The sequence below is a fragment of the Terrapene carolina genome, unplaced genomic scaffold (genome assembly GCF_002925995.2).
Source record: "Terrapene carolina triunguis isolate 2854851 unplaced genomic scaffold, T_m_triunguis-2.0 Scaffold18, whole genome shotgun sequence".
NCBI lineage: Eukaryota > Metazoa > Chordata > Testudines > Emydidae > Terrapene > Terrapene triunguis.
The window spans coordinates 3,406,784-3,426,095 of NW_020664369.1; the positions used below are offsets into that span (position 1 = coordinate 3,406,784).

The following is a 19,312-nucleotide window of genomic DNA, read 5'->3' on the forward strand; positions in this document are numbered from 1 at the left end:
TTTACACAGAAGTTCTCACTAAGCGTATCATAGGGACATTCTGAAGGTGATTCTGAATAGAGAACTAATGCTTCACACACCATCTCCCCTTAGTTGTGTTTAGAATCAAGTCTTAAAAAAATTATAAAATCATGGAAATGTAGGCTTGGAAGGAACCTCAGGAGGTCATCTTCTCTATAACCCCTGTGCTGAGGCAGGATTAAATACACTAGACCATTCCTGACAGTTGTTTGTCCAATCTGTTCTTAAAAATCTCTATTCCACAACCTCCCAAAGTAAACTATTCCAGTGCTTAAACATCCTTATAGTTAGAAAGTTTGTCCTAATATCTAACTTAAATCACCCTTGTTGCTTGTCCTCCCATTGGGGGATGTAGAGAACAATTGATCACCATTCTCTCTAGAGCAACCTTTTACATATTTGAAGTCTTCTTTTCCCCCTTGCCATGGCATTCTCTTCTCTAGGCTAAACGTGCCCAGTTCTTTCAATCTTTCCTCGTAGGTCATGTTTTTCTAAACCTTTTAATTTTGTTGTTCTCCTCTAGACTCTCTCCAGGTTGTTCATATGTATCTTAAAGTGCAGTGCCCCAAACTGGACACCATTGATAACCACTTTAGGAATGCAAAACTGGTTGAAAGACCACACATCTTATAATAATTTCATCTAGATCATATTTCCTTAGTTTGCTTATGAGAATGTCAAGTAGGACTGTGTCAACAACCTTACTAAGTCCAGTGTGTCTCCCTTCTCCTTTCAATCCACTAGGCCAGTTACTCTGTCAAAAAAGGAAATTTGGTTGGTTTGACATCATTTGTTCTTGAAAAAAATCTTTATTAGCAATTATTTATCTCCTGTAGATTTGAACAGAATGATTGATTGTTTTATAACTTGTTTTTGGTATCTTTCCGGGTATCGAAGTTAGGATGACTAGCTTAAAATTCCCTGAGCTCTCCTCCCCTCCACCCCCTTTCAAGATGGGTACTATATTTGCTCCTTTCCAGCCCTCTGGGACATCACCTATCCTCCTTGATTTCTTGAACATAATTATTAATGATTCAGAGAAAATGTCTTTAAAGTATTCCAACTTGCTATTTTAGCAAAAGAATAGAGAATGGGTTGATCAAACATATACAGATTCATGTAAATTGACTTTAATGGGTATGGAATGGACCAGATCTTCGACCTCCTGCATATGCAATTGCACCTGTTTGCAGTAATTACATAGATGAGTAGGTAAGTTGTCCAAACTCACATAATGAGTCTGTGGTAGAGCTGGGCATATAACCCGATCTATTGACTTCCAGTTTCTTCTCTAAACATTAAATCATATCACTGCCTCTTATACACACTTATTCTGTTGTTCCAGTAATTGGACATATGGGTCCTTCAAGAAATATGCCTCCATTTAATAAAATAAAAGTATATAGCATATTTCTTTCCCATCATAGCACACCCTTTCTCTTCTGTCCAGTTACCAACATATATTTTCTCCTAAATAAAACCCTTATGAAATTTCAAATGCTATGGGTGTGTATGTTATAAATAACTATGGCATTGTACGTTGTACCATAAAGAGAGTTTGTCATTTAAAACAAGCATAGGCCCCAACCCTTCATAGAGCTTGGCCCAGGGCATCGTGGTGTAGAGGTCATTGTAGAGTTGGGGCCACAGTCACGTCTAAGGTAAATCTCTCTCTAACTAAATTGCTGATTTTTATGCTTTTTACTGATTTCTATCTCTCTCTAAAGGAGTATGGGCTGAGTGCAAAATTTTTGTTTTAATATATAGTACCAAAGTACTCCTTGCCTCAGTAGCTGCTATTAGTACGTTAATCTGTCCAGTAGGTATTTGTAAACCTACTCTAAAGTGTACATATTTTAAAAGCTCTAATAATTGTCCCTCAGATTTATGTTAACTCACTTCCACTTCAAGCTACTATTTTATTAATGTAATTGTAAATTCTGTTTTTGTGTGCATCTTCTAGTGCAATATAGCTATTAAATTTATAGGTTTTGTCAGTTAATTTTTTGGGGGAAATAGGTTTTAATATGTATTGCTAGATTTAAAATGTTTTCCAGGGCACTTTAAACACAGTATTATGTACTTGCAGTATATTTCTGAAGGTATAGCTATTGCAGAAATCTAATGAATGCCATTAAAAGTCAAACATTACAAAATCAGATACTGGATTTTAATTTTCAGGTTGAACAGTTATTTAAAAAGTGAAAATGAAGCTTGGCTTTCTTATTTCTTAATCTTGCTTTTCTTTTAGGGATAGACAAACAGTGATACACAAAACATTATCCAGTTATTGATTGATTATATTATTTACTGCAAAGCTTTTATTAATGTTCTTCTTAAATTGGTTTTTATTTCATTCTGTAGTTCATTTTTAGTTACTGAACCTTTCTATAAAATTCATCACTTTAGTTCACATTCCAGCTTTATTGGTGCTCCATTACTATGGTAAATGTGCAGGATAGGTCCATTTTCCCTTTAAGAACCCTTTCAGTGGCAAAAGTTGGTAGCTTCAGTTCCTGTTGACTGTACCTCTAATGGTGTGAGATCCCTAGCATATCCGTAACAGCTGGCAGAGATGGCATGTTGCATAACATGGAAAGGTACTGACCCAGCCACTTCAGTATAAGTTACATGGAACTGATGTTCCTTTGATTAGCATTAGCAGTCATCAGGCTGACCAGGACACCTGGCTGATACTTGGTGTTGCATGAATCAGAGCTAAACGATTAAACATGCATGGCCCAGCTCGCTACCCTGATTTATAAACAAAACCATAGGGCCACATCATCATAACCTTAAAAAGTGTAAAGTGCAAGGAAGTTAGCACAACAATGGCCACGCATTGTGTGCTTCCTTCCAACAACTGCAGCTGATATTTGCCAGTTGTAGTGGCTTCTCCCCACTCCTCATATGGGTTGGGTCCTGGGTTCTCTGTTGCGATGCCTGGTGCCTCCTCCCAAGGTGCTTCTTTTATGTGCTCAAGACACTAGGGTGCTGTCCCTTGGGAAAATAACTAATACAACTACTCTTAAGGAGTATGACCCAGTGCACAAGAAACAAACGACAATAATACAAACTCCAACAAATGAAATGCTACACCCCAAAAGAATAATATAACAAAGGGGGATTTTATTGGGGACAGGAAACAGACACTCTAAAGAAGGAAAGCGATACGGTTAACCAATAAATGCTAAAATGTTCATACAACCATTCACAACTGTACCACACAGCCAGCTCCTTCCCTGGCACCTTTTCAGCTAGGTGGAAAGAGTGTGAGTCCAGAGATGGGTGTAGCAGTGCTACGAATGTTGGCTAACTTAAAGAAAACAAAAGGGGTTCTCTTACAGTATTTTCACCCCTGATTGGGAAAGGATCCTCTGCTGGCCCCCTGTCTAGAGTCCTGTGGAGGTCTCGCATGGCTCTTAGTAAGTGGAGCTGGGTTGGTTCTCTGCCTTCCTGGACACTGGCCTCAGCAATGTTGGAACTGCCTAGTGCATGTTAGATCCTGCAGCAGTTCAATGTCCCCCTTTGTGGGGACTGGGAGCTGAGCCCGGACTCCCTAGGCTATTTTATCTCTCAGCTCCAAACTCAAAAGCTCCAAAAGTGAAAATTCTTAACACTAGTCTCTGTCTCTGACTCAGTCTGTCCCTTCCAATTGAAGCAACTGAGCTGTCCTGGCTTCTCATTGGCCCAGCAAACGGTCTATAAATCACCCTGTCAGAAGCTCCCAGTTGGCATTTGCAGGAGTTTCCAGTCTATTCCATCCCCACTCCAAACTCTAAGCAGGCTGGGAAGTGGTGTCTGGAGGCTCTGCAACGGTTGTTATTTTAGTCCATATGGTAGGTCTCCAGAGGCTCAGTCCAGCATTCCAGGAGCTGGTAAACACCAAAGGGGATACTTAGGTGACAAGGAAACGTAAGGATAACTGTGAGGAAACCTTGGGGCCCAGTACAGCACCACAGTGTGATGCTGGAAGGGAAGATAGTGAGGCTACACATCATCTTACTATGGCTCTGCTGCATCCCTTTTCTGTTCTAGCTACGTGGGCACCAAAATATACGACAGCCTAGGTCCTGAAAGGATCTGGAGCTCCCAGAACATCTTCAGATAGCTCAAACCATCCTGCATCACCAGTTCTGCATAAATTTAATGCTGTCATGGTCAGAATTTCCTTATATGTGTTTGAGTAACACTTGAACTGCTACATTTTTTTTATTATTATTATTTTTATAAAACCAATTCTGCAACCCTTTTCTGAGTAAGCCATACTCATGGGAACAGCCCCTCTGATATCACTGGCAGTACGTCGCATAATTTAGGATTACTTTTAAGGGCAGCAGGATCTAGCTCTAGAACACTGTTCAGTTTGGTATAAACAAGTCTCCACAGACAATGCAGCAAGATAAGAATAAATTGAATGAGCATATTTACATAGTGTAAAGCGGTCGCTATGGACTCTCTAAAGCCAGGTATTCTTCATAACAAGAGCCTGACTTCAGCAAGGCTCAGCAAGGCCACTTCTATGGAAAACAGCATAAGTGTGGCTCCAAAGATAATAGTATGCAATTAAGGAATAAAGAAACGTACATAAATAAAATTCCCTCAAACTCTGTCCCAGTAACAATGGACAGAGGTAGTTTCAAAACCTAGAGCTATGTTGTAAAGGGTCCTGTTCTCCCCTCCACTTCTGAAAGCAGAAAAGAAGCAAAACCTGTGGATCAGGGCAAAGGGAGGGACAGAAGGGAGGAGAGCATGTTCTATGACATCCTCCCATGGTTGATAAACCATTTGGAAGCTCCTCCACAGTAGGTCAGCAGGAAGGCAGAGCCACACAGTGGGAGAGGGTGGGGCTGAGGTAGGGCTGCAAGGCCCTCCAAAGCTTGCTTCTTCCTTCATGGCATAGTGTCACATATCACTGCAGACTTGCAGCAGTGGTCTTTGGAACCACCACAAAGGGTGGAGGTAAAGACGTTCCATCTGGATGACGCCTGCCTCTGGTAGATCCCCCTAGATCTGAGTTTAGCTGTCAGAACCCCCTGGCTTCTTTTGCAAGAGGACACATGCCCTTCTGTCCAGTGGAAGACTGAAGAGGAAATGGAGTACATTTCTTGGGATGCGATTGGGTATTGTAAATAAAACTTACTTCCCAGAGGAACTAAAATTAAGTAAAAGTTTGGCAAATTAAATAGTGCACTAGTTAAGGTTAATATATTGTGTAATTAATTGGGTTTGTCTTCTGAATAACTACGTAAATTAAAAAAAATTCGTTTGGGTTTCACTTTTATTGTTCCCAGGGTGAATTATTGGAACTGAGACGAGAGCAAGAAGAGCAAGAAAGAACAAAAGTGCATCAGAATGAACAGAGGAGGTATAATTTATGGGGAAAAAAACAGAAGAAATGGCTTACATTGAATTCCTGTCTAGATGGCTTCACGAAACTGCAATTATGTGCTTTAGGGAATCATTGCAATGAGGATGCTCCAAGTAACATCTTTAGTATCAACCTTGCACTTGGACAAGCCAATGAGACCCATTGTCACAACTCATGTATAATCAATTTCTACACAATTGTGCAGTAACTTTTTTGCAAAAGTGGGTTTTGTTACTTACTTATTTGTTTGAAGACAGAATGGATCTCCCGGGATGCATTTGGAGGGGAATCTGATTATTATACTCTAAGGCCCAGAATTTCAGAGAACTGTGCATGTCACTATGCCTAACTTATCTTCTAAGTCATGGCAAATACCTTAGCAAATGACTGGTGAAGTGTGTAAATGACCATGTGCACGTGTAATTATCAGGATGTCTGTGCAAGCAAATTAAGTGTCCAAACCTGGCACAAGCTTTTACATAAGTATTCCCATACCATAGTAGATCCATGGTCCATCTAGTCCAGTGTCCTGTCTAACAGTGGCCAGTACCAGTTACTTCAGAGGAAAGTTCAAGAAACTTCATAGTGGATAATTATGAACACTTTTCCTCTATAAACAAGTAACTGTTCCTAACTCCTATCAGATAGTGCTTGCATTATGCCCTGAAGCAAAAACGTAAAAATAGGTATTCAATCTACTATGACTATAAATGTTCTTATTAGCCATATAAATATTTAATCCTACTAGTCTCTTGGCTTCAAAAAAGTGGTAGCTAGTAATGAGTTCCACGGGCTAAGCGAGCACTTTGTTAATATATATTCCTTTTCTTATTGTTGACTTTCAAATCTATTAAATGTTCCCTTGTTCTTTTATTATGAGAGGGTAAGTAGAGTCATCTTATTTCACCCTGCAGCCTGTCTTCTCTGTATGCTAAACAGTCCCAGTTTAAAATTCCGGATCTCTCTCTTAATTGATTTCAATTACAACACAGAATACAAAGTGTGCAGTGCTCATTTTATATTTATTTTTTATTACAAATATTTGCACTGTAAAAACAAAAGAAATAGTATTTTTCAATTCACCTAATACAGGTACTGTAGTACAATAGTACAATCTCTTTATCAGGAAAGTTGAACTTACAAATCTAGAATTATGTATTTTAAAAAAAAAAACCTGCATTAAAAAATAAAACAATGTAAAACTCTAGAACCTACAAGTCCAATCAGTCCTACTTTTTTTCAGGCAGTCGCTCAGACAAACAAGTTTATTTACATTTGCAGGAGCTAATGCTGCCCACTTCTTGTTCACAATGTCACCTGAAAGTGAGAAGAGGTGTTCTCATGGCACTGTTGTAGCCGGCATCGCAAGATATTTACGTGACAGATTCGCTAAAGATTCATATGTCCCTTCGTACTTCAACCACCATTCCAGAGGGCATGTGTCCATGCTGATGACGGGTTCAGCTCAATAACAATACAGAGCAGTGCGGACTGACACATGCTCATTTTCATCATCTGAGTCAGATGTCACCAGCAGAAGGTTGATTTACTTTTTTGGTGATTCGGATCTGTAGTTTCCACATCAGAGTGTTGCTCTTTTAAGACTTCTGAAAGCATGCTCCACACCTCGTCCCTCTCAGGTTTTGGAAGGCATTTCAGATTCTTAAATCTTGGTTTCAGGGGTGTATCTAGCTTTAGAAATCTCACATTGGTACCTTTTGCATTTTGTCAAATCTGCTCTGAAAGTGTTCTTAAAACGAACAACATGTGCTGGGTCATCATCAGATACTGCTATAACATGAAATATATGGCAGAATGCAGGTGAAACAGAGCAGGAGATGCATAATTCTCCCCCAAGGAATTCAGTCACAAATTTAGTTAACACATTCTTTTTTTAACAAGCGTCATCAGCATGGACGCATGTCCTCTGGAATGGTGGTTGAAGCACGAAGGGACATATGAATCTTTAGCACATCTGGCACGTAAATATCTTGCAATGCCAGCTACAACAGTGCCATGTGAACTCACTTTCAGGTGACATTGTAATTAAGAAGTGGGCAGCATTATCTCGTGTAAATGTTTCTCTTAGCGATTGGCTGAACAAGAAATAGGACTGAGTGTACTTGTAGGTTCTAAAGTTTGACACTGTTTTGTTTTTTAGTGCAGTTATGTAACAAAAAAGTAAATTTGTAAGTTGCACTTTCATGATAAAGAGATTGCACTACAGTACTTGTATGAAGTGAATTGAAAAGTACAATTTCTTTTTATCATTTTTACAGAGCAAGTATTTGTAATAAAAAATAATATAAAGTGAGCACTGTACACTTTGTATTCTGTGTTGTAACTGAAATCGATATATTTGAAAATGTAGAAAAACATCCCAAAATATTTAATAAATTTCAATTAGTATTCTATTGTTTAACTGCAATTAATTATGATAGTTTTTTTTATTGCGATTAATTTTTTTGTTAATCACGTGAGTTAACTGCGATTATCGACAGCCCTAGTTTTAACTAAGCAAAAGGGTTCATGGATGACTTTTAAGCACCAAAAGTCAATCACAGAATTCATATAATATTGAATTTCAAAGTCTATCAACCTCTTTAACAAGCTGCTATTTTTAATGTTCATTTTTTCCCTCGTTTTTAAGGGTAAATAATGCTTTTCTGGACCGACTACAAAACAAAAGTCAACCAAGCGGCATTCACCAATCTGGACATTTTGAAAATATGGATCGTTTTGGTGGTGACAGCTGGGTGAGTAACAAAAGCATCTTTCAAAACTCCACAATTGAAATCAATAAAGTTTTTTGTTTTTAATGTAGCTACCTACTCCCCAGATATTATTATTCTTTTAGTGTTCTGCTTAGTCTGATGAGCAGTCTGCCAGGATGATTACTGTAAGTAAGACAACTCCTACCTTTTCATGCTCTCTGTATGTGTATATATATCTCCTCAATATATGTTCCATTCTATGCATCCGAAGAAGTGGGCTGTAGCCCACGAAAGCTTATGCTCAAATAAATTTGTTAGTCTCTAAGGTGCCACAAGTACTCCTGTTCTTTTTATAAGTTCTACAATAGCTTTTGAGAAAAAAAAATCCTGATATAAGCAGTCTTATCAAAATAAAAAATGACAGCTGCCTTTACTGCAGAACTAGATTGCCTTGAATACAAGACTTTATCACTGCTTCCCTAAGTTTAGAACAAAAATAAATGAAGTTTTAAAGAGATTTTCGAAAGACTCTAAATGAAAGATGTTTGGAAATGTTGTAAACATTTTTAATACATTCTGGAAGGGGAAAAAATAGCACATCAAAGATACAGCTGTTCATTTTTCTCCATAAAATTGTGACAAGAAAGACACAGTGTATCCAATTTAAAATATGAAACCTTCTGCATGGCTTCTTTGAAGAAAAAAATCATGGAATTTTGCTGTAATCTATTAAATATACAATACTAGATACCAAACTGTATTCACGCATTAATAAACAATGAATGTGACTACAGTTCTGCATAATGGCATCATTGAGTGATCCAAAAAGTTTGTACTAGTCCCTTATATTTAAATGAACTACAGCAGAAATTGCCCATTAAGGGCAAATGCAATTGCTAAAAGGATAATCTGCTGAAAAGGAAATCCTGCAAAGGGATTAAACATTGCAGAAAAAGACACAGGGTTAAGTGAACTGGCAAATGTAGCGAAAACCAATGCTAGCTTAAATGATAAACAGCAACTTTGAGTAACCATGGTGATTGTCTTCTAATGTGTCTGTTTCCAGCACATAGCCCAATCCCACAAAGACTTGTATACACATTTAACATTTATACATGTGAGCAATCCCATTGATATCAAGGGGACTATGAATGTGTGTAAGGTTAACCATGGATAGAAGTCTTTGCAATATAAGGGCCATCTCCATTAAAACTATCCATGTCACAGTTGTGCTAAGAAACCCCAGGCCAGTTGAGCCCACCAGCCACACAGAAAGAGACAGATGTTTAGCTCTTTGGGGAGGGTCTCAGTAGATAAGATTGACAAAGGGCAGAGAGAGGAAGTATTACAATCCCCACTTCGCAGATGAGGGAACAGAGACACAGACTAAATGTGTTTTTCAAGGTGCTACAGAAACCTGTGGCCAAGCCAGGACCTGAACCCAGATCTTCGGAGTTCTAGTCCAGGGTCCTAACTGCAGGAACATCTGTCTTCCCCAATTGCTGAGAATTTTAACGATGACTTCAATGGGAGTAGAACTTTGCCATCAGAGCCATCACCAAACATGCTTCTGTTACAAAACTTAAGTAGTTTCAATCTATGTATAGCTCACTTAATATTCTATTATGGCTGTATGCAGCATTCTGTGCTATTGTTTATCCTTGCTTCTTTTTATAAGAACAAGTTAAACAGAGCCACAATACAGAGAGGTAGCAATAACCCTACTACTTTAGAGGCCACCATGTAAATAAAACCCAAAGCTACAATAGCGTGTCTTCTATTGGGTAAAAATGACAAAGAATGGCTTTCTGGTCCCAACTATAAATTACAGAAAAAAGAAGGGAAGAGCAAATAAAACAAGGAAGAGTAAAAAATGCAATGATGCATCATGGGAAGGAATTTAAAGTGGCAACTTAAAAAAAAAATCGGTAGGGAGGGGAGCCCGGAAGACTACAAGCACAAACCAGGATTGGGAGAGGACTCCACTTGCAGGATTGAAACTTTAGACTCTGATCCTACAAAGACTTAAATATGTGCTTAAATTTAAGCATATATGAATTGTCCCATTAAAGCCAATTTGCATTACTACATAGAGTGATTGTCTTCTGATGTGCATAAAGTCAAGCACATGCAAAAATCTTTTCAAGATCAGGGTCTGAGATCGGAAATTCCTCATTGGAGGGTTTGGATCCTGCTATCCATTTTTTAAGAGAATGGAGTACATAGTCTGCACTCCAGTATTCAAGGGTGACAGCTTTATTTTAAAGGTGTATTTGTTTCAGAGTTTGATGTGATGTGGGGAGGCAAAAAAGCAATGAAACAAATTGGGTCAAATCGTGGTTTATGCAAATCTCTAGAACTCAAAATTGGTTTAAATTAAGTATAGAGAAAAAAATCATCAGTGACTCCTTCAGAAGGAGGGAGCTCTCAAATGTTCCATGATATTCTACCATCAAATTGAAGGGACAGATGGGATGATTTCCTGAATCTGGGAGTTATTCCTTTCTCTGGATACAGCTACCTGCCAGCAATGTAGTTCTCAACATAGTTCTGGAGAGCAAATATTTTGCTTTTGGAACAGATCAGGTTCCATGAAGTAGCAGGGATTTTAGTGCAGTGTTTAAAAAAAAAAAAAAATCTGTCAGAGGATACCCCATCCAAGGATTTCATCCACCATAATCCACTTATCTTCAAATGATCTAAATTGAACACTATGTTATGCTAACCATATACTCAATGCACTTTTAAAGAACAAAGTACAAATCTTTCCAGCAAAATGCAGCTTTGTATCAGCTCGTTTACCGAGTGCTTTTACCTCCTTTTTTGGTTGTGGGAGACAAATGTGGATTTTTAAAAATGGAAAACAACTTAATCATGAAAATAACAGGAGTACTTGTGGCACCTTAGAGACTAACAAATTTATTAGAGCATAAGCTTTCGTGGGCTACAACCCACTTCTTCGGATGCAAATTAATCATGGAATATCAGGGTTGGAAGGGACCTCAGGAGGTCATCTAGTCCAACCCGCTGCTCAAAGTAGGACCAATCCCCAGACAGATTTTTGCCCCAAATCCCTAAATGGCCCCCTCAAGGATTAAACTCACAACCCTGGGTTTAGCAGGCCAATGCTCAAACCACTGAGCAAACTTGATATTCTATGATTCTAAATTAATACCCCACTGCTCTCTGCAAGCTGATGCTCCCTTGGGATGTAGTGTTCATCACAGGCTAAAAGGGAAGATCTTGAAGAAGGCTCCAGTTAATACATTGGCAACCATTGTAAACCATTCTTTTTGGAAAACAGTAACAGCTGTCAGCTCAGTATGGTTTATAATTTCACAAAGCATTAAAGCCCAACGTTTAAATTGTGGACAAATTGTCTCAACTATTTTGGCACTAATAATGGTGTACCTGGCTTAATTCAAATACAGTTTACGTCTGTTTTTATGAAAAGAACAACTTCAAATATTTTGCACGTCTTTATATGCAGTTCAGCTGAATTTTTACCCATACTTAAAGAACTGAGGGATTTATAGAGGCCAAGTATTAATACGTTGCAAGTCCCTTAATGGAGCTCTTATTTTTGTGTGACAATCAAGGGCCCTCCGTGGGCCTTTCCTTTATCCCATTCATAGAGATATCACATGGTAAACTGCTGAAATTTATGTAGTCTTTAACAAAATATAAGCTGCCATGTTGAAACCTTACAGAGCTACGGTAAACTTGGGACCTAGAAAGCAACCTAAGATATTACTGTCTCATTTCATGTCTCCATTACACTGTGTGTCATGCATAAGAATGAGGAATGCTTTTTGGATGCTGACTCTGCTCCTTTTGGTGATGCACAATTCAAGTATGAATAATTATAGGGAAGAGAAAGCTCATACACTGAACGCATAGGAGCACTGAGATAGTAAACCACATTCTGTACTCCTCCAATATGTAGAACAAGAATCTACTGGAAAAGCAGCTGTGTCTAAATGAATGACACTGACAATGTCAGTGTAATTTTGTAGCATGTTGTATTGGAATGATTCTTTTGGAGTCTTATTCAATAGCTACCATGTGCTGTTTGCTCCTGCTAATTTTTCATGAGATGCAACATGCCATAAAGCTTATTGTTGCATACTAAAGAAATAGTCCTGGTTAAGGAATGCAGTCTCACATGACAAATCAATGTGGTCCAATAGTGAACAGCCTAATCACATGTGGAAGGCTGGCATTTTTATTGCACATGTAACACTCGTGAACACTATTGTTTCACCCTTATTGGGGAGCCAAACCAATTTTGCTTTCCGACCATGGGGAGATTGGGTACTGGACTGGCAGGACTATGATCCGATCCAGTATAGAAATTCCTGTGTTGAAAAAAATTGTTTACTGCTAATGGTTTTGCCTGGCTGGTATTCATTGGGTGGGGCACAACTTAGTTAATTAAGATGTGTGTTTAATGTTGAACCCTTCAGGTAGAACTATGAAAGAAATGGATGTTTAAAACCACTTTTACAGCAGAAACAGCAGTACAGATAGGGGGCTTATTGAGTGCATCCTGAGTGGTTGCAGCTGAGTTTAATGATTATTTATCTGAAGAGTGATCAATTAGCATATGCAAATATGTGCTATCTGATCTGAGGTAAAGAAATTTCTCTTGAAGAATGTTATTTTCAAAGGAAAAAGTTAGGGCTCCTGTGTCACGCTGTTTGGAGTGGCTCAAGGGCATGACTACCAACTTCAGGGTAGACGGTTAAGCAGGGCACACACCCAAAATTGGTTGAGAGTTCTGTACTTGGATTTCAACAACCAAGCATCAAGTGTGAACTCCTCAGGCACTACAACTCCCTTAACATGGAGTCATAGGTAGTTCCCTTGGGTACTCCAATCTATCTTGCCACTCAAGCAAGCTTGTCTTTTTGATAGATGGTCACTTACACCAAAAATCACAACAATATTCTGGCTACTCCCAATTCCAAAGGACTGGTCACTTATCCCAGGTCAGTTGCACTTTAGATCTTACACTAAAGACCGGGCTTGTAGCCAACCCTATAATAAAATAACGAAAGATTTATTAACTAAGAAAAAGCAAGTAACCATATGCGCGCACACACACACACAAATAAGTTATAGTTTTTTGGTTCCAAAAGGTAATAGAAGCTGCTGTAATATGCAAGCTTTGTGTCCACTAGGGCCAGCCGAGACTAAGCTGCTGGGGATCCCTTGCTTATGCTTAGAAATATTGCACTCTCCAATCTCCAAGCAGCATAGAGACTCAATATCTTCTTGTCAAGAATTTTTATTCACTTCCTCCCAGAGTTCAAGATGATGGGATGAGTTTATGCACAGGTCTCCTCTTCATGTGGGGGTGGGGACAGGAATACAATTAACAAAGTCTTTGTCTTTTGTTTCACAATGGCTCATCTGATTGCAATGGACCTTCTTGTGGGCAGGATCTAACGCCTTCTGTAGGAAGCCAGCATTTTATATTAGGTGGTGCTTCTTTCCTCTTTGAGTTACACAGTTATAGATGCTTACAATGCAAACACTCAATATAACTTTATAACATGGAGTACAGATGTTATAAGTGAGATTATTACATGAAGCATCCTACAAGCATTTAATAAAGTCTAAGCACTGAACACATTTTTATAACTCCAATACCTATTTTAACAATACCAACAACACAGGTGAGCCAGACAGGTTTCCAGCTATGCATTTGTCAGTGTTCAGTTAAGGCCTTGGGGACTTTGCATGAGCTGGCCCCAGGACTGTCAGCATCACATCCAGAAAAAACACTTTTGAAGTGCAGCACTATAATGGTGAGTGTTCCAGATATCTCAAAAAACATTCAGAACAATACCTATGTTGACTTGTTTCAGTGAACCCATGCAGAAAATATTTTGCCTCAAGGGTAAATACATCCTGCTATTCATATTAAAAAGAGTAAATATTTGCTTAATTTTTTTACCATAATTTTATTATCCAATCCCATATGTGCCTTTGAAATTTTCTCCCTAATTATATATTTAATAATACTTCCTTTAGTACATATTTCTGTGCATATGTATTTATACTGTATTAACACAGGTACCTTTCTTTCTTGTCTAGCACTCAAGGTATTTTGAGTAAAAGAATAATACAACCAAAAAAAAAGGTAAGAATAATAAACTATATTAGTTGTCTTTAAGTGTTATGCAGATGTCAAAGTTAATCATTTTTTAAACTGAAAACTAAATTATTAGAACTTGTAATTAAATGTCACAACAAGAGGTGATTTGGGTTAAGCATGTAAATGATTAACTTTAGTCTACACAGTTACATAATATAGCTATGATTTCATTTATATATATAAAATACAAAGACACATACAATTCTGAATTCAGCTATAGCCATGTGGTCTCATTCACATAGTAGAGTTGTACATGTGTAACTGAGGGCCAGTCTGATCTATACAACTCCACTGAAGTGTATGAGACCAGCTGGCTGTAACCAACTGCAGAATTTGCATCATTGTGTTATGTATAATATTTCAACCCAAGGTAAGCTGCACCACTAAGAGTTTAAACTGGAGCGTCACATCTACACTAGCATCAGTATAGCTACATCAGTGCAACTACACCATTGACCAATACAGACCAGTTCTCACTTCAGAAAACCTGTCTCCTGTTATAGTCATGGACATTGGCCAGGGTAGGTTTTTGAAAACATGGGGTGGTGGAGTACCATAAATGAAATGCAAGTTGTGCATCTATATGTATGCTACCTAGTCTTCCATTTATGGATAAAGTTTCTAAAATGTTATGGCCCTAATCCTCCTCCCACATACACCAGTGTAAATTAAAAGGGACATCACAGAAGTCAATGGAGTTCATTGTCCTAAAACTGGTAGAGGTGATGTGGGAATCAGGCTCTTTGTTTTTAAAGTGGCATTTTCTTCTTTATTGCGTCTAAGTTTATCTTCTTTTCATCTCACTCTATTGCTTTTTCCTCCTGCCTGTACAAATTGCCACACTCAGTTCTGCAAATCCTTAAATCTGTAAAGTGTTCATCTCTATTATACCTCTCTCTGTGATACTGTTTGAAGGCTGCAACATAGAAGTAAACTATTGTATTTTAGAAAGGAAAGGATTTTCTTCCCTGCTAATTCACAATCCCCAAGGAAGAGAATTGAGTTTTGCAGAACTAGGACTCCTGGAATCTTAAAATATGAGGTCTGAGGTATCTGATGCCCCAGTATTGATGTCTTTCATAGCTCTGGCTTTGAAGAGATGATATTCTGAGCCCTATTCCAAGTGCTAGAATGTGTATGGAGAGACTTAAAAAACCCACCCTGTTTTTGTTTTAAATTCTGTGGGATTACTTTGTTTTTAAATGTTCCCTTTCATTGTCCTTATGGGACAAAAACCCCTAGTGGTTCTTCTCTATTTTTTTTTTCATTAATTTAAATAGTTAATTTTGGAATGGTGTTTTTTTAACATGGATATATTCTGAAGAGTGATTTTTATAAAAATATTTCAGTGCTCTATATTGATGATCTTTTAATGAATTCCAGATCAAGTCTGCTCAGCTTACAAGTTGTGTGTGTGTCGGGGGGGAGAGGCAGGCAAGTTAAGTGCCAGCTCAGCAAGCATAACCTGGAATCTGAAAGCCAACCTGGGTTCTTTGTGGTTCACACATTGCCATGCCTCCCACTTTGGCCAATTCTATCGCTGATGCATGAGCCACTATAAAATGGGCTCCCTCTGCTGTATGGGCTCTGCATTGGCTAAGAGGAGTAAATTGCAGTAAAACCTTACTCTAGTTGGTGAAGTAGGCATATATGGCGGGAAATGGACACAGGCAGTATGTCTATGGAAGAAAGTTCCATTTTACTGTCACTTTTCAGAGCACAATACTTTAGTTGTGTTTTTGTTGTTGTTGTTTTTTTAAAAAAACCTTATGTAGCTAGATGAGCTGAGTTAATTGTAACTCACTAATTTTTTCACAATCCCTACAATATCTGATATATAATGTACATAACCACGATCCCGGTATACTCTCTTGTGAGCCTTATTTTACTATTGATATGAGAGCACATCCCAGACTGCGACATTAATATATTGTTCAAAGAGCTATTAATTTGTCTGTAGGTAATTAGAACATTTTGTGAGTCAAATTTATAATAAGATAGAAAAATGAAATCCTTATAAATTACAAAATAAAACATGTCAGAGGAAAAGGGAAACACTTCTTTTCCAATGGACTCAATCCTGTAGCTGTATGACGTTTTTATTTTTGTTTTGCTGCATAAGGTAACTTGAATTCTGTTTTCTCTTATTACAGGATGTTGGTGGAATATGCACTTTCATCTGGCCTTGACCATCTGACCTTGAAAAAACTTCAGGGACGCTTCCTTTTATAATGTTATCTTGTTGAGCCTCACTGTGATTTTACCCTGACTTCAACTTCACACCCACTTCAGTGAGCAATCTTCAGTGACTGGTTTCTCTCTGTCATTATTCACGCATATTTGAGGCAGTTAATTATCAAAGTCATATTTAATCTTTAATGACAGTGAAAAGTTTCATTATATCTTTTCTGTATTTTATTTTTCAGGATGCAATTATAGCAGGATCTCTTGAAAGAGACATGCTTGTAGCTTCCATGACTATGGACTCCACAGGAATAACCTGCTCTCTCCTATATAATTAGCCAAAAAATCTGACCGCTTGCAGAGGCTTGTGGTGGGGAAAGGGAGAGGGGCAGTCTGTTCATTTTTACTTGGTGGTGATCTGCTGAGGTTTAACGGAAAAAAATGAAATATTACTGTGTGCACTAAACTGAATATTTTACTTTTTAAATGTTTTTAAATGAGTACAAAATGTATGATAATAAAACTTTGAAAAATACTTTCAATGTGATTTTAATTTATGGAGAGTTTTCTGTGCTGTCTTTCTTTTTCCCTCCCATCCATTCTAATGGAACTGACCTGTTGTAATATCACTATTTCAGTAAGGTGCCATGCGCTAATGCTTTCCACGAAGTCCGATGCACAAGCTAAATCTCTGCCTAATGTAAAATAGATGCTTACAGTGCCTGGCAGGGAAACCATGCAGATACGAAATCTTCCACATTTAAAGGTGTATGTCTTATGTAATGGTGGAGGTTTCCCAAACAGTTTTTTCAATGCATAGATGTGCCATGATATTTTGCATCTCCATTATAATATGGAATTTATATAACAGATCATAAGCTTCAGCCACAGCTTTATTCCAAAGCTTGGATTAGGGGCGGCTCTAGCTTTTTTGCCGCCCCAAGCCCCCTGCGGCCGGACTGCCAAAGCAGAAAAAATGGCGGCCGCAGGGGGGTGAAGGGTGGCGCCTCGCATCCAGGCAAGAGGGGCTCCCCCCTCTGGCCTTGGGGTGCCTCTCCCGGCCAGGCAGGCAGAGCCCCCGGGGGCTGCAGGAGGTTCTGGCTCAGCCGCTCCTTTAAAGGCAGCTCGGCTGGGCCGGGCTCAGAGCCGCGCGGGAGGCGGAGGCCGGTGCAGGAGGCAGGGAGTGGCACATCCCGGGGAGCCCAGCGGCACGGTGAGCGGCGGGGATCGCTAGTTCCTGCCCCCCCGGGCCGGGGTCCATGCCCCTGCAGGGCCAGGCTGGGACTGGCGGAGTGCGGGGAGCCGGCTGGGGGCTCCGGAGCTGCGGACTGGGCTGCCAAAAAAAAAAAAAAAAAAACCACGGTAGGGCAGCCGGAATGTGCCACCCCAAGATTGGCCGGAATGCCGTCCCTTACAATGTGCCGCCCCAGGCACGTGTTTTCTCGTCTGGTGCTTGGAGCTGGCCCTGGCTTGGATGCACCTACAGTTTTTGCCCTGCAGGATTCTCTTTGCAATGTCCATTATTACGTCTGTTTCAGAGAATCACTCACCATCTCATATACTACTAGACTGGAGTTAATTGTACACCCCAACCTAACCTTAGAGCAGTGGTTCCCAAACTTTAACAACCTGTGAACCCCTTTCACTAAAATGTCAAGTCTTGCGAACCCCCTCCTAAAAATTAATATTTCCAGGGATATTCTCCTTGACCTGAGTATAAATTATAAAAGCAGTGATCTTGGAAACATAAAATTTGTTTTCATGACATGCTTATTACACACTATTTATTATTAATTATCATTTATTGTGACAGTATTTTTATTACATTATGAAAGCGGCAACACACTTCCAAGCTCTCACTTTTGTAGCTTGTGTCACTTTCAATAAGCCTGTTATAAGACAAGGCTCCTAGGTTTCATCAAGGAGTATCAGATGTGAAACAGCAGGAAGGTCTTTAAGAAGCCAACTCAGAGTTCCTCCTACACAAGCATTCAGGTCTTGAGCAGTCCAGGCAAACAATGCACATTACAACAAAGCTTAAACTTGATCTTCATAATAATTTTAAAAACAATACTATCTGCCTATTTAATTTTAAAAACAACAAAAAATATCGACCTCCCTTTCCATTTCTTATAAGGAGTCTTGAAGTTTAAATCTCCTCAGTGTGATAGAGATGCTTGCTTTGATCTGCTTAGCTCTTGGAAGTCCAGGAGCTCTGGGCTGCTGACCCATGCTGCCCAGGTTCCCTAGGGACAGCTCTGTCTGCCATTAGGGAATTTTTTTCCGAGAACCCCCTGTAACATTTCACGAACCCCAGTTTGGGAACCACTCAACATAAATACCTCTGCATCTCTATGCAGGGAGTAAGCATCTGACATCAGAGATTCAGCATAAGAGCTCTGCATCTCCGTAAAATGAGTCTGTAATGCAAGCATTCATCATTGTACTCCTGAGTGCTTCTATAAGGAAGAGATCCCCTCTCCACCTTCTTTTTATAGTGGTCAGATCCTGGTACTTGATTGTCAGGATGACTATGATAAAGCGGTGATGACTTAGGAAATGCCCGTGTTAGCTCTTGCATTATACTCTCTACATGGTGAGTCTCACACTCAGCCCGGATTAGTAGTAGTGTAGTGAGACCCTTCACTAGGAATGCCCTGTCTCTCAACACCACAAATTCATACCTCACGTGTCCGCTGAAATGTTCCTGCTGAGCATGACTGATGTGGCAGGGTGTGCAGAAAGAGGCATTCTGAAGGTAATTATACAGTGATCCTTGGCTAAGTCCAAATCCAACTTGGTTAGGTGACTGCGTCCCTTCATCCTAAAAGGAAAGGATGTGTCTATAGTTACTGTTGC

General features: G+C 39.1%; 1 protein-coding gene across 1 annotated transcript in view; it reads left to right on the top strand.

Moving 5' to 3' along the window:
- LOC113406549 (epithelial-stromal interaction protein 1-like) overlaps positions 1-16,995 on the top strand; it is a 73,676-nt gene extending 56,681 nt beyond the window's left edge. Inside the window, exons 9-12 of the mRNA XM_026651866.1 lie at positions 5,316-5,389; positions 8,043-8,148; positions 14,209-14,254; positions 16,423-16,995. Coding sequence (XP_026507651.1) covers positions 5,316-5,389; positions 8,043-8,148; positions 14,209-14,229 — 201 coding nt within the window. The 3' untranslated portion in view covers positions 14,230-14,254; positions 16,423-16,995. The remainder of the gene's footprint in view (positions 1-5,315; positions 5,390-8,042; positions 8,149-14,208; positions 14,255-16,422) is intronic.
- The last annotated feature ends 2,317 nt before the right edge of the window (positions 16,996-19,312 follow it).